Raw genomic sequence first — 16,475 nt, 5'->3', positions numbered from 1 at the left:
GGGGAAGTTATTCTTACATCTTTGGCATTGTAGAACCATGGCGGACGACGACATGGAAGACCCTGTGGTGCACGAGGTAAGAATAGCAGCAGCCTGTGACAAGACAACTTAAATGTTCAAAGTACAATAGTCAGCGTTTTCTGAATATATGGTGCTCTGTTTTGTTGGAGTGTTCATACATTTCAAAAGGTTTCTTTAACAGAATTAGCTTCCAAGAACTTGCAACTGCAGAACAGGTACTCCTTTTTATACAAATTATAGTGTATCAGCTGTGTGTTGGTGCCTAATATGTAGACAGCAATGGATAGTGAGTAAAATGAACACGCATTGATTATTTTCTATTATGCATATGCATGCACCGTAAGTGGTTACCTTATAATCATGCATATATACTGCGAATATGAATGTCCAAACAGGTTCAGGCTTGAAGAAATTTGATATTGAAGACATCTGCCGTCTGGATATTGCCTGTTGTTTGCATCAGTCATTCGTGAACTCGCATTGCTTAGTTCGCCTTTTCATAAACCAGTTGCTCTTTTGTGGAATGTTCATTGAAAAGGATTGCCGTTTGCGTAAACAATCAAGTTGTTAATGCCCGTCATGCTACACTGGTTACATTTTCCAACTAGAGTTGTACGTCCTGTGTCAGTGTGGTTTTCTAGACACTGGACAGTGTGAATCTATGATACAGTTAGAGTAAGGAATCACAAGAGAGGCGCGCCAAAAGAAAGGATCATTCTGCAGTCTATATATAATACCAAAAAAAGTGTACATTCAGTCAGGCCGGGCCCGCTTATTGAGGTCTAACGAATGACGTCTCACAACGTGCGTGGTCGTCCTTGGCGGTCAAGAAAGCCGCCGCGATCATTGCGCAGAAGACACTTCCAGACCGCCAATATTTTGTGTGCGCATCACATGCTCCACATAAATCGGCCGGAAACCAAGCAATTGGGAAACCTGGATAAGGAGCGCTCGGGGACCAAATGTTTTACTCCTTATAACCGAGGTTCCTTATAACAGAGCTCTCGGATATAAGGAGTAACCCAAGCCCAACTACCTAAAAGCGGGCTTCTGCATTTTTAGTGTTAGTATTAGCAATTCTTCTTCTTCTTTTTTCCCTCTCTCTCTCTCTCTCTCTCTCTCTCTCTCTCTCTCTCTCTCTCTCTCTCTCTCTCTCTCTCTCTCTCTCTCTCTCTCTCTCTCTCTCTCTCTCTTTCTCTCGCACAGCGGATTGAAAATCAATGCCCCTTTAGGCTCATGTCTATGGAACAACAGTAATTTGTTCCTCTCTGTTTTGTTTCTTCGGCCATTTTTTTTCTTGATTTCTGTCTCCCTTCAACTTCTTTTGGTTTTCAAACCACTATAACAGTACTTAGAAGACAGCTTGCGACTGCCCTTGTGGCAGGTAAATAATGCCACACAAGTAAAACTCATCTGAGTCTAGCGGAATGACCGCGGGGCCCCTGAACGCTCAAGAAGAAGAAAATCTTCCTCTCTGTATATGTAACGCCAGCGATGAGTTTGTTGCGGTGGTAAAAAAAGTTTTGTTCATAGCACAGTGACACAACAGGACAACAAACACTACAAGACAAGCCCTGGTCTCCATTCAGTCAAAGGGAACTTGAGACAGTGATACTGAAAAACAACACAATAACAGCCCCTTCAAAACCTTACATATCAATGCAGTTACACCCACACCTCCATTCATACATGTACAACACATAACAAACATAATTGTCACTGTCACTGATACACATACAATGAAACAACATTCAGTCCGAGGATAAAATACTCAAGCGGCTATATTCACCTTCAAATTACATTCCTTTATTAAAAAACAAAAAACGCACACATTTTTTCTCACTAGGATCAACGCTTATCATCGAAATGAAATAGAAGGAAAAAAATAGGGCCTGCTGTCACTGGCTTAATTTCACTTTCTTGTGAGAATAACAACAATAAACTGAAAAATGGCTGTAGCAACCAGCGACCAAACGGCATTACGTTAGGAAGGAACTAGTAAAGGAACATTGGCCGGTTATTAATAATTTTAGTTCCAGAAATCCAAGGATTACGCCTGTTTGAGAATTTAGCCTGCATGCTCAAACGGTACTTGACACCCTTTCAAAATGTCCGCATAAGTTTCGGAGATAAATCTTCTCCTCGAAGCGTGGGACATCTGGGATCCGGCAGAGAGGGGTGATGGCCGTGTAGACAACCACGGTTGTCTGAAGGAGGGTAGCGGCTGCAAAGATCTCCACGTCGGACCCCCGTGCCCTTGCCTGCATTGTGTTTTTCATCAAGTACGTCTCAAGGTCACCACCAACATATCCGGCAAATGTTTCCTGGTTTTCAAGCATGAAATCTACCAGAATCTCCTTCCGTGTGTTGGTCTCAAAGCTCAGTGCTCTATAGAGACAATTTCCGTCTCCAACAATTTTGTCCATCTCCGAGTGATGGGTGTGGGCGGAGAAAGTCTCCCAGAATTTGAAGCCGGTGCTATCGGCACTCCTTATAACCGGACTCAGGGCCGGTTTGGGGCCTAATTTTTCACTCCTGATAAGAGAGGTTCCTTATAACTGAGCTCCTTATAAGCGGGTCCGACTGTAATTGTTTTTGTTTTGCAGGTGGATGTGTACCTATCTAAGAGCCTGGCATCAAACTTATATGTGCTGCAGGTAAGTGAACATCTTTCAAGTCTATAACCAGTAAACTGACAGGCATAGGTTGAGTTAATAAAGGGCTCTTCATGTCTTTTAAGGGCAATCACGAATGTAGGTGTATATATAATAAACGTGCAAAATGTAGAAGGGGATCTCCCTGGAGCTAGTGGGGCAATTTAGGCAAAATTGCAATGCCAACGATTTATTGTTGTTTTTGAGTCACTTGAGAAAAAGTGACTCTATGTAATCGGTCAGTGTTAGTCTGTCCAGCCGGCCGGCCGGCCGTAGACACCACCTTAACGTTGGACTTTTCTCGGAAACTATCAAAGCGATCGGGCTCATATTTTGTTTAGTCGTGACCTCCAATGACCTCTACACTTTAACGATGGTTTCGTTGACCTTTGACCTTTTTCAAGGTCACAGGTCAGCGTCAAAGGAAAAATTAGACATTTTATATCTTTTCTCGGAAACTATCAAAGCGATCGGGCTCATATTTTGTTTAGTCGTGACCTCCAATGACCTCTACACTTTAACGATGGTTTCGCTGACCTTTGACCTTTTTCAAGGTCACAGGTCAGCGTCAAAGGAAAAATTAGACATTTTATATCTTTGACAAAGTTCATCGGATGTGATTGAAACTTTGTAGGATTATTCTTTACATCAAAGTATTTACATCTGTAGCCTTTTACGAACGTTATCAGAAAAACAAGGGAGATAACTAGCCTTTTCTGTTCGGCAACACACAACTTAACGTTGGGCTTTTCTCGGAAACTATAAAAGTGACCGGGCTCAAATTTTATGTGAACGTGACTCATTGTGTTGTGAATAGCAATTTCTTCCTGTCCATCTGATGCCTCATATAATATTCAGAACTGCGAAAGTGACTCGATCGAGCGTTTGCTCTTCTTTTTGTTAAGATTGTGAATGTGTGTGGATGTTAAAACGTGAGTGCGCTCGGATGTGTGCCATGCATGTGTGCTTTCTGTTTTATGTTTAACTATGTGTGTGCACTTATGTGTGTATGTGTTTGTTGGCATAATGATATGATCACATTCACAAACAAAACAAAAAATGTTTCTTCTTTTCATCTGAACAGTATCCTTTGCGGCCAGAGTACATGTCTTATGAGCATGTAGATCACACGAAAGCAAGAGTAAAACCAAAGCACAAAATGGTAAGACTAGTTAAGTAGTATCAGTATTAGGTTGCCTACCTGTTAATGTTATAGTCAAGTCTTGCCCTCCTCCCTCGTCTTTTCTTTTACTGATAACACATCTATAGATTGTGCAGTAATGGAAGACTTCTCAAATTCTATTTTCTTTGTGCTGTAAAATCACATTGTAGAAGTGATAACCAAAGCTTCGAGCTTGTATTAGAAGTTGTAATGTTTTATGTCAGAATTAAATATTTTACATTCCATTTTCAGTACATGTCTAGCCGTTAGCCTATGCAATACATACTTTGTCTTGTTTGCTGTCTATCCCATTATATCTCTCTCTTAGTAACTGAATGTGCCTTGTTGTTTAGAAAATACATGAGTTGCAATATTCTTTCCAAGTATGTTTTCATCTTGTTGAACATGTGGAATATTTTGTTACACTTGTTTTTCAGGTTGAACTTGAACTTGGCCTGAACACCAAGAGTCAAAACTATTCAGAAAGCAAAGGTGAACAGATTGCAGTAAATGTGGAAGGTGGCAATAGGCTGATGGAAGAAGAATCCTACTTTGCCAGGTATATCTTTTTTTTTTGTTGCAGCCTTTACTTTTCACTGCATCATGTTTTTGGAAGCCAGTCGCATTAATGTGAGACATTTGCAACCAATACAGACTGGAACTCCCCTCCCCTTTTCTTTTTTGGACCATCAAATTTAAGATGGCCTCCATTTTAAAACTCTACTGCCTCAGATCTGAGACTGTTCATTACGTCTGTAAATTTACCTCCTTTTATAAAACTCCTCCTCTTAAAACCTGATTGTAACTGATATTTTGGGCAGTCTTAAAAGGAAGTTTATATTGTTGTTGTTGAGAATACATATATATATATATACCACAAGAGCAACAGGGAGAACACGACACAGGTGAGAGAGAGAGTTCCCTTTTATAAAAAAAAAATAAGTTAATTCAATTCCAGACCAAGCACATTCTTTTCATGATTATTTTTCTTTAACTGCAGTTCACGATCATTTGATCATTTCGTTCTTCTCTGAATGATTTGTATTGTTATGTACGTTACCCTAACCAAGTGCTTTGTTTTGTGTACTCAGTGGTATGATGGACAAGCAAGTGCTGAGGTCTGTTCCCTGTCCTGCTGACACCCACAAGTATGCAATTGGTATCTTGAAAAATGGTGAGAAAGATTGATTACACTTCCCATCTTATAGAGCAATACAGAAGCCTTTTAGGAAAACGTTTAGTTGTTTTTTTAGGGGGGGGGGGGGATTTGTTTGCTTGAAACAAACGCCAGGAGAAAACGAAAAAAGGTAAAATATGGTGCAAGAAATGCTAGAAATTTTGTCAGGATGGCAGGTTGAGGCGTTACTAGGGGTGTTCTTTGCAACAGCAATGTACCTGCCATATAATTGAAATATATAACCTTTCTGTTTGGGAATATAAATACACTACAGAACTGCTTTGCAAATGACAGAGTGATTTGATTCATTTCAGATGAGCTGCACGTGACACCTGTGAATGCTATGGTTCAAATGCGACCTGTTTTTGACTATCTGGATAAAGCAGACAACAGAGAGAAAAAAGAGACTGCTGCGAAAGAAGCTGGTGGTATGTAGTCATCATAGCCGGGCTTTGCCCAGTGAACTCACAGTGCCTAGCTTACTTGTGTTGGATTCCAAATAGTGAAACAACCTGGCTACTCACTTCAAACAATGATACCCTACTGTCCAAGACAACTTGAGTTATAGTAACTATGAATTGTCTGCATTTTTGACTCACATGCGAAGCAAAAGTGAGTCTATGTACTCACCCGAGTCGTCCGTCCGGCCGTCCCCCCCGTCCGTCACTGTTAAGTCTATCAACACCTGATGGTGTATGGTTACAAGATCTCAAAAAACATGTGCGGCAACTTGACCTCACTTCAAGTTCAAGGTCACAGGGGCCGTAATTGTTGTCTTAAAAACGACCATTTTTCACATTTTCGCATTTTCTCTGAAGTTTTTGAGATTTAATACCTCACCTATATATGATATATAGGGCAAAGTAAGCCCCATCTTTTGATACCAGTTTGGTTTACCTTGCTTCAAGGTCAAGGTCACAGGAGCTCTTCAAAGTTGGATTGTATACATATTTTGAAGTGACCTTGACCCTGAACTATGGAAGATAACTGTTTCAAACTTAAAAATTATGTGGGGCACATGTTATGCTTTCATCATGAGACACATTTGGTCACATATGATCAAGGTCAAGGTCACTTTGACCCTTATGAAATGTGACCAAAATAAGGTAGTGAACCACTAAAAGTGACCATATCTCATGGTAGAAAGATCCAATAAGCACCATTGTACTTCCTATGTCTTGAATTAACAGCTTTGTGTTGCATGACCTTGGATGACCTTGACCTTGGGTCAAGGTCACATGTATTTTGGTAGGAAAAATGTGTAAAGGCTAGGTTTAGTTATTTGACCTTGACCCTGAAGGTCAAGGTCATGTAAAGGTCAAGGTCAAGCATGTGAGTCGTATGGGCTTTGCCCTTCTTGTTGTTAGTGAAAATGGGAAATTTGTGTGCATGCACTCATTCGTGAATATATACATTCACACATGCGTGCTAATACGCTCACACACACACACTTGAATAAACGCATGCACTCACACATACACACACAAAATGTATGTTCAAATGCAGACAATATATAAAAAATTTTTTTTAAAAATGTGGTGTGAAAGAAACACTTCATTCGACATTATCAAACCTGAGAGTATCTTCATGTATTGTATGATCACTACATTTTCCAGGTGACTCCTCCCAGGAGGAAGACGAGGATGTACAGCAGGTGACAGTGAAATTTGCCCGTCCAGAGAGCGAGGAAGCAAAAGCAAGACGCATGGCATCATACGAGTATGTGCAGCGTCGACGGGAGGAGGAGCATTGGCATACCTTGACATATCACGGTTCAGATGTAAGAATTATTATGTCCAAGTTTAGTTGCGGTTTCCGTCGCGATATAACCTTGAATGGTTGAAAACGACGTTAAACACCAAATAAAAAAAGAAAGAAAGAAAGTTGCGGTTGCTGTGTGTGTTTACACGTTGTTTTTTTCTTTCCATTTTGTTAATCTCTAAAAGTAAAATGGATGAAAAGAAATAACATGAAAACACATCTTGTTTTTGATATGCTGTGCGAGTTTCAAAGATGAGAGGTTTCTTGTGCAGTTTCTAATGATTGTTATTTTCTTTGAAGATTTTACTTCATTTGATTTTACATTCTTAGTCGCAGAACTTATGTCCATATGAAGGAGGACTTTACAAATGAGTTATGAGCCACTCTCAGATTTATTCTGTAGTTTTAAGAAAAGGTCACCAAGGCAGGTTCAACTTTAATAGTGAACACCTGCCCATTACGACCACCCGAAAAGATCCCTGGATTTTCGGCATGATTCACCTGTGTCTAATGACCGCTTTTGGTCAGTCCCTTAGGTGGTTGTTATAGACAGGTTCAACTGTACTAGTCATGTGGACATCAGCAATTCCTTCTGCAGTTTACAGGGTTTTCAATGACTGTACTTAGTCCTTCCAATTTCCCCGTCGCGATATAACCTTCGTGGTTGAAAACGACGTTAAACACCAAATAAAGAAAGAAAGTCCTTCCAATCTGACTTCTTATGAATGTTCAGGATGATCTCTTTGTCACACAGCAAAACCTTAGATCGCTAGAATCATTGAGATTTGATGATCGCGTTTGGGGGAGGGGGTATAGAGAGAGGTAGAGAACAAAACAACCTCATGAAACTACATGTTTGATGCCGTTTAAATTTTATAATCTGTTAAAATGTGTTGCATACTTTGCCTGTGCAGGACACAAGTCATGTGGAAGCAGAGTATCAGCTTCTGTACGGTGCCCAAGCTGGAGATAGACACATGCAGTTCCACAGCGACGCTAATCAGTACCTCAGCACACTCCTTCCCAAGCCTGACACTGATGAACAGTAAGTTTCAGTGGTTCTCATCTTATCTTTTACCAGATTTGTGTGGTGTGTGTGTGTGTGTGTGTGTTTATTAATGTGTGTTTGTGCATTCACAGAGATCGGTGAATGTTGAAGAGAGATAGAATGTGTATAATAATAATAATAATAATGGACATTTATTAATCGCTGTTTCTCACAAGAGCTCACGGCGATTTACATATTAATTTCTGCCGTGTGAGATGGAATTTTTTACACAATATATCACGCATTCACATCGGCCAGCAAACCTCAAGCCTATTAGGGCGAGCATTCACCTTTCACGGCCTTTATTCCAAGTCACACGGGTATTTGGTGGACATTTTTAGCTATGCCTTTTCAATTTTGCCAGGAAAGACCCTTTTGTCAATCGTGGGATCTTTAACGTGCACACCCCAATGTAGTGTACACGAAGGGACCTCGGTTTTTCGTCTCATCCGAAAGACTAGCACTTGAACCCACCACCTAGGTTAGGAAAGGGGGGAGAAAATTGCGGCCTGACCCAGGCCTGAACACGCAACCTCTCGATTCCGAGCGCAAGTGCGTTACCACTCGGCCACCCAGTCTGTATGGCTGCAGAGAACCTCTGGTTTGTGGGCTAAGAATAGTAAGATTTGCTGTGTAGTTCTTTCTCTTAGAATTATTTGAAAATGTAATAATTCATGTACTTATTCACACGTGTTACAGAGTAAAGGTACACACGCCAAACAGCATTCTGAGTCGTCAACAGTTGAAGCTGATGCCTCTGTCTGATGCCGTGCGAGCGCTGCTCACAAATGGTAACACTATGTTTTGTTTTGCTCTCATATAAGATTGACTTGTTTACTACAATTTACTGCATATGGATATATATATATAAGTTGTCAGCCACTTTCCACCATCCTTACCCAACCACATTTATCCTGTGAAAACTGGGTATCGATATTTTGGATTGAGTTGATGTGCTTTCAGTATTGAACCAGTACTTTTGATTTTGTGTGCTTGATGAATACATTTTGAAGTAAAAAAATCGTGCTTCCTCTACCTTTCCCTCTCTACCCCCCTCCCACAATGGTAGCAGGCTTATTGACCCCCGGACAACTACCCTCCACTCTTCATGTAATCTTTACTTCAGTAATTAGTGTGTTTGTGTGTGTGAACCCTCACAACCTCGCCCCTTCCTCTCCGAAAGTTGTCATCATGTTGTTGGTATGGTTACACTTACAGTGAAAGTGGTTCAGTTCTCAAAACTGATGGAGCTGTTACCTGAAGGAACGGACCCCCAGGCAGCGCTACGATCACTGCAGCAGGTTGCTGTCATGGTGCAGGGTTGTTGGGTGGTGAAAAGGTAGGCATGATCGTTTCACATTTTACACTGAAAGAAAACATATCTGCTGTAATGCACTATGGGCATACCAAATATTTGAGCTTCTGTTTGTGATGAGCTGGTTTTGTCTTGTTTGCCATTCCAGAAATCCTGGGATGTCTCTGAAAGGATTTATGGACTCCTTGGATAATAGGACAAAAGACATGATTCGTGACTATCCATGCATAATGTATGTTTATGTGTCCAGAGAAGTCCCAGCCAGAGTGGTTTCAATCAGTTTTATGTTGAATCACTTTTCCTGTCTCTGTGCAATCCATTGGTAATTTAGATGTGCGCCTCATTGTGGTATAAGCCCAATAAGAGATGAACTTTAATCAAGTGCTGATTTTTTATTCTTTATTCTTTTGTATTTTCCAGTGAAGTGTTGTATCCCAAAGACACGAGCAGCCCTCACAGTGGTGTGTCCTGTGAACATCTAATCCGTGGTAGAGATTTTGTGGTGAGTATTAGCAAGTGTCTTCATGAAGACTTTATTACAACCATGTGCAGTACACTATAGATATTTCTTGGCTTGAGATTTAATGAGAAAGAAAGAAAACAAAAAGTGAAACTGACAAGTGTTGGTCGATTTGCTCTTGAAAAAGAATTGTTGTCTGATAAAGTGTTCATATGTACAGTTAGTTAGGTCTTAAATTGAGTGCATGTCACCATGTGAAATCTGTTTTCACAGTTTCTCGTTTTTTAAAGCCTTCTTATAAATCCTGGCGTCATTATTTAGCGATTTTCAGAGAAGTCTGCAACTACAGAAGACCGTGTATATTTTACTATTGTATTTAATTGTCTGTCATTCTTTTTTACAGATGTGGAAATTTACCCATTGCAAATATGTTGTGAGAAAGGAGATAGCTTCCGGGGTAAGTTGGTTCAGTTAACTGAATGCTATGTGATTTAAAAAAAGAAAATCTCTCACAAAGCAGCAGTGCATGGCATTTTCTACTGTTTTGTGAATAATTTTGGTACTGTTCATTTACAAAGAAAAGTTTACAATCTTCTGAGCTTTAGATCGTGCAAATGATCAACTGGGCTTCACCTTTTTGATTGTCTCTCTTTCTTTTGTATAGTTGTTTTCATTTTGTTTGTCTGGAAACAGTGTTGTTGCAGTACATTGAACTTTCAGTTCGTTAACCTTCACCGGATCACGCGTTGGACTACACAGTCCGGATGATGTGGGTCATGTACGACCCATACTTTCCAAAGAAGGATTCAACGTAAAAAGTATGGGTCATACACGACCCACGCCATCCGAATAAGGATAAACAACGTAAAATTCCTTACGTAATTCCATATGGGTCGTCCATGACCCACATCATCCGGACTGTGTGGTTCAAATTATGTCATCGTTTATTTGTTTGTTTACAAAGGAAATCTTTTAAAATTGGGCAATAGGATGTTCGTATGGTGATTGGAGATTACATGAAGTCTCAATCAAAAACTCCAAGTAGTTTCAGAGATAAAGACGATTTTATGAGGCTCTGGGTCACCCACGACCCACAAAGCAGGGTGCAGGTTAAATAGCAAAGTGTGCTTATTCATTTGTGTTGACATTTGTATTTTGATTATGTTTTAGCTGCCATCTGAAGATGTAAAGGACATTCTTGAGCAGATGTCAAGACTGCGTACCTCTAAGGGCTGGGAGTTTGTCTATGACTATGACAGGGAGTTTGTAGATCGGTGAGTCCGTAACCATATTTTTTATTTTTTTACACACAGGCTCTTTTTGAATTGAGGGAATGGACTTTAAACTTAGGTTATCATTTCCTTAATAAAATATTAGCTGTCAGTTGTTTCAGGCAGACATTTTTCTGTTGACTATGCTCATCTTTTTTTTTAATATATACATCTTTTTGGGTTTGTTTTGTTTCAGGCTTTCTTTGGTGGTATTGTTGTTTTGTTTGTGTGGTTTCTTTTTGTCAAACTTTGATTCATTTTGACCACATCAATGTGTGCCTGTTTATGTCTTTAGATTTACAGTAATGAATTCGCTTTGTTGGCACCGCAACACTTTTTCGTTGATACATTTATTTGTTCTTTTTCCAGATTCCCTGAGGTGGTCCAGAGACAGCGACTGCTGTGGGATGCCAAGTACCAGTCTCTGTCCAAACACTTCAAAATGCCAAAGGATGCTGACAAAAAAGCCAAAGGTAAGAAAGCTTGTTCTTGATGTGCTTGTTGTTGTTGTTGTTATTATTCTTGTCGAGTCTGATGAAAAGCCAGATATGACCTTAACCTTCTTTGTGCTTTCTGGGTCATGGACGACCCAGAGCCTCACAAAAGTGTCTGTATCTATAAAACTATTGGGAGTTTTTGTTTGAGAACTGTGTAGTCCAAAGGGTGATCCTGCAAAGGTTAATTACTGCATACATCAGAACCACATCAGCATTTCCAGTAATTGTTTGATTAGTATTTTTTTGCGTTCTCAGCCTGGATAAAGACCTTCTTGTCTATAAATCGGTCTGTATGGAATTATGAGCCAGCACCCAAATTAAGTCACAATACAAATTTTTAATTTGTTTTAACCAGAGTTGGAACTACTGCTGATGAAGCAAATCGACGAACGACCCCGTCGACGACGAGCCTCGTCAAGGTCATCACCACGGAAACGCACCTTGAGCGGCCGTTCCATGTCAGACCTCAGTGACATCGACATGGAGGCAGATGCCGCAGGGGACAGAAACAATGGTGACATTTTGTCCGTTTCTGCCGAAAAACTGACCGTCGATCCAATGGAAGTGTGTGGGGAGGGTGACATGGTGTTACCCTCTGGCAACAACAGTGTTGTGAACAATGGTAAAGCTCTAAACTCACACCTGGGGGATTCTCTGGGCAACGGTGATGGGCCACAGGGCAAAAACTTGAAGCAGCTGAGAACGGAACTGGTGACCTTTGCGCGTGAAGTGATGGTGAAACGGCAGGTGGTGACGTTACAGGACCTGAAGCGGGAGTTTTATCTGAAGCTGTCCCAGGTTCCTCAGGGTCATATTCTCTCGTCTGGAGTCTCCGACAAAATGCTAGAGGAAGCTGTGTTATCTGCTGGGGGATTCCAACTCAACAAGCCTGTAAGTGTCAGTATTGGTAATGATTATGTCCGGTGATTAAATTTGCAAAATATATATAACTTCTGATTATTGCACAATGGAATATATCAGGATTTTATTTGTGATTGGAATCTGGACCATGTTGTAATATGTTTCATCATTAAGGTCTTATCTAGGCCAAGATTAGAGTATTGTGGTTTTTGTAATAGTTTTTATTTGATGGTGAAAGCAACTCAGAGTTTGTTGATGTGTTTTCATATAGATAGTATAACTGAAGAGTAGCATAGTCAATCCTATAAATGTGCCCGCCAAAATAGATGGTTCTTTTGAGTCTTTGTCGTTTTTCACAAAGTTGTTTAGACCAAGCCCAGTTTAGCTTCTTTTCTTGTGATTTGAAGAACTCATGTCTTGGATTTGTAATTTTTCATCTCACTTCAGCTAATGGGCCATTCCAACACAGATGGTGTGTTTGCCTACCTTCATCAGGGTAACAGGTTGGATGAGGTGAGAATCAGTGTATGCACGGGGGAGGATTATTCATTTACCTTTTAGATGATTTGTTAGTCTCTTGTCAGGGCAAAAAGTGCTGTGAATATTCTATTTTGACTATGAAAAAAAATATATTAATGAAGAGAAGTGTGTTATAGCTTGCTTGTACAAATTGTCTCTGTCATTCACAAACCTCAAATCTCAATTTTGGCTGTTTTGAGGGGAAAAACTGTTTTGAAAAATCACCGCTTCAATTATAACTTCAATTCATGGGTTGATATTTTCTTTAAAACAGTGCAATGCCATTCTTAATGTGTGTTAATGTCAGTTATTAATGATATTCCATACAAGTGAGAAAATATTGAGATATAGGAGCTTTTTATCCAGTGCAGTCATCCAGGAGTTTTGTTTCATGCATGCTAAAATGCAACAGCAGGAAGCCCGTATCTTTCGTATTATGACATAGTTTCCGTCCATGTGTGGCACGAAAACCTTGTAAGTTCAACTTGAGCGGGTTTTTTTAGCCACTCACTTCAAACAAATGAAGATAAGAGTTTTCTTCTCAAGAACTTTTCTTCACTTCACGAGCTTTTATCACCACACGTGCAAACAAATAAGGGAGTTCATTATTGTTTTAGTTCCAAAGCCTCAAAAATTGAGATACAAGGTTTGTGAATTACAGCGACGAAATACATTTGTTTTATACTGAAGGAATACCAGTGATCTAATATAATTAGGGGATATCCGACCAATCTGGGAAAGTTGAAAACATTTGGAGAAAAGCTAAGTAGTTTAAATTCAGTGTTCATTTTAAGGTTAACTTGTGATATCAGGTTATCCACCACATCTCTTTGATAACTTTGAAATATTTTATTTGACGTTTTGTTGGTTACTGTTAGAGTATTGTGTTGCAAGCAAACGCATGACTGCAATTGACCATACCACTTTGACCTACCAGCTATATGTAATTGTAAAACATGATGAATGATTCAGACAAACTTATGAACATGGCCCATGAAGTTCCAGGAAGACAGAGGAATTAAGTCACTGCTTCTGTTAGCAATAAAAAATAAAGAAATGGAAAGGTCATGTCTTATTTGATTTAATTTATTGATTCAGGTCAGAAGAGTGCTGTTTTCCTTTTTGGAACATACAAACAAATTGAAGAGCTCCCCATACATCAGCAAAGCCAGAGAGAAGCTGGAGGATGAGTTTTCTGATGCGGAGTACAGGAAAGTTCTCAAGGTATGTATCTGTTTAATCTTTCAAATGAAGGACAAGTTATGCATGAAGATTTCTGTGGAAGGTATTACTGCTAGTTCTTACAATTTTTGGTGAATGTTTAATGAGCTAGATTTTTATTTTTAATTTGTGTGAAGAATGTGATTTCTAGTACAAATGTACCTATACTGATTCCTGCAATTGGCAGTGCTCACAAATGTAATCTTTTGTTTTCAGTAAAGATAGTACCTGTCATGACAAGAGACTTGAAACCACTTGAAACTGCCTGTTACTTGTACTTGTAGGTGTTTATGCTAAACAAGAATTGTGTAATCAACAGGTGCCCTTTTGTGAAAACTCGGCCTCTTGCGAGAAATGTTTCAGGCTGCAGGAGAAAATTAGCTTTAGTTTGATTATACTTGAGAAAAGCATGTCACTTTTATGGATGCTGTGCATCTGTGTGCAGGACATTTGTGAAAGTCATGGCAGCTTGTGGTACATCAAAGGGACTGCCCCAAGTTCTTGATGACAGCTTCCAACAGTGCTATAATTCCACAGCTATGAGCCCATCTGTGATCACTGTGTGTGAGTGCGTGTGTGTGTTTTAACTCAATAGTCGGCGTTGACATTTTGAATGAAACAGGTAATGATCAAGGAGAAACTGAATGTATATGTTCAACCGTACACCAGTAGCTGTGTATTAGTGTGTGAATGTGTGTGTTAGACCGATTCTCTGTCGGCGTCGGACTGGGTTTATTTCTCAGGTATCATCGTGTGCGGCAGGATGAGTGTTTTAATAAACAGTGAGCATACGACTTGGGGGAAGATGTTACATATACCTGTCAGTGCATAATATGTCTTTGAGTGTTAAAACTTTAGCTAGTCAGAGCTGGTCCGACAACGGTTAGGAATGGACACAGATGAGCTTTCCTGACCTTCTGTCGTCAGCCCCCCCAAACAGAATAGCCCGGAGAAGGGTTCCTGCCTCTTCTGCCCTTGCATCCCTCTGACGTCTGTCGCAGTCTCGGGAATGATGATAAGTCACAAAAGGAGTGAAAATTCAGCCTTGTTGTATGGCTCAAGGAATCTTTTTGGAGCTAGGAAAACTATCAAGTTATCCTTGATGTGAATGTTCTGCGAGGGTATTTGTCAATAATCCTTCAAGAGAATAACTAGACGTTGTAGACTACACTTTGTGTATTGAGCGACAAACATGGTAAACTTATGTGTGAATGTGTTGCAAAGAGCATTTGTCAGTGATGGCATGAGAGAATGTTTGTAACTGCACACTTTGTGTATTGGCAGAGCCACAAACATGGTCAAACTTTTCCTTCTTTGGTTCTGTTGGAGAGAGTGGTTGGCAGTACGTGTATGAGAGAATATTTATAGTTGTATTTGAGTCACTTGAGAAAAAGTGACTCTATGTAATCGGTCAGTGTTAGTCTGTCCGGCCGGCCGTCCGGCCGTCCAACCGGCCGTCCGGCCGGCCGTCCGTAGACACCACCTTAACGTTGGACTTTTCTCGGAAACTATCAAAGCGATCGGGCTCATATTTTGTTTAGTCGTGACCTCCAATGACCTCTACACTTTAACGATGGTTTCGTTGACCTTTGACCTTTTTCAAGGTCACAGGTCAGCGTCAAAGGAAAAATTAGACATTTTATATCTTTTCTCGGAAACTATCAAAGCGATCGGGCTCATATTTTGTTTAGTCGTGACCTCCAATGACCTCTACACTTTAACGATGGTTTCGTTGACCTTTGACCTTTTTCAAGGTCACAGGTCAGCGTCAAAGGAAAAATTAGACATTTTATATCTTTGACAAAGTTCATCGGATGTGATTGAAACTTTGTAGGATTATTCTTTACATCAAAGTATTTACATCTGTAGCCTTTTACGAACGTTATCAGAAAAACAAGGGAGATAACTAGCCTTTTCTGTTCGGCAACACACAACTTAACGTTGGGCTTTTCTCGGAAACTATAAAAGTGACCGGGCTCAAATTTTATGTGAACGTGACTCATTGTGTTGTGAATAGCAATTTCTTCCTGTCCATCTGATGCCTCATATAATATTCAGAACTGCGAAAGTGACTCGATCGAGCGTTTGCTCTTCTTGTTTTACAAAGCAAAGAGTAGTGCCAGTGTGAGTGATTTGGTGAATCATTTTGGCAAAATTAGAAGAAAATCTTTAGCAGCTGTATACTAGGAGCAATTACTAAAAAAAAAGGTATCTGATGAAATACGTACATGATTCAGCAGGACTTGTTTGTTTGTGTATGTGTGTGTGTATACGGGAAATTGCTACTAATGTATCTATTATGTGAACATTTTGCAATTCCAGGTGAAAGTGTTCCAATGTTGTTTTTTGTTTTTGTTTTTTTACTTGTAAAATAATAAAGTTGAAGAATCCTGCAACTATGATTGCGTTTTAGTACTACAGTAGCACAGTTGCAATTACTGAATGATGAACACCTGGCTATGTCTGAAAACCCCAGTGTGCAAGCATGTCCATGATATAGATCCTAAG

General features: G+C 39.9%; 1 protein-coding gene across 1 annotated transcript; it reads left to right on the top strand.

Moving 5' to 3' along the window:
- The first annotated feature begins 12 nt into the window (after positions 1–12).
- Positions 13–16,358, top strand: LOC138959633 (DNA-directed RNA polymerase III subunit RPC5-like). Its single transcript, XM_070331194.1, has 18 exons — positions 13–76; positions 2,628–2,678; positions 3,760–3,837; positions 4,275–4,396; positions 4,929–5,011; positions 5,329–5,442; positions 6,631–6,794; positions 7,690–7,820; positions 8,523–8,614; positions 9,042–9,162; positions 9,559–9,640; positions 10,002–10,055; positions 10,769–10,872; positions 11,239–11,342; positions 11,722–12,257; positions 12,675–12,740; positions 13,845–13,970; positions 14,413–16,358. The coding sequence occupies exons 1-18, from the start codon at positions 38–40 to the stop codon at positions 14,470–14,472; spliced, it is 2,127 nt and encodes a 708-aa protein (XP_070187295.1). The 5' UTR covers positions 13–37; the 3' UTR covers positions 14,473–16,358.
- The last annotated feature ends 117 nt before the right edge of the window (positions 16,359–16,475 follow it).

Source organism: Littorina saxatilis, linkage group LG2 (genome assembly GCF_037325665.1).
Source record: "Littorina saxatilis isolate snail1 linkage group LG2, US_GU_Lsax_2.0, whole genome shotgun sequence".
In the NCBI taxonomy this organism is placed as follows: Eukaryota; Metazoa; Mollusca; class Gastropoda; order Littorinimorpha; family Littorinidae; genus Littorina; species Littorina saxatilis.
The sequence above is the reverse complement of the archived record's forward strand: the minus strand, read 5'-3'. Positions and strand labels throughout refer to the sequence as shown.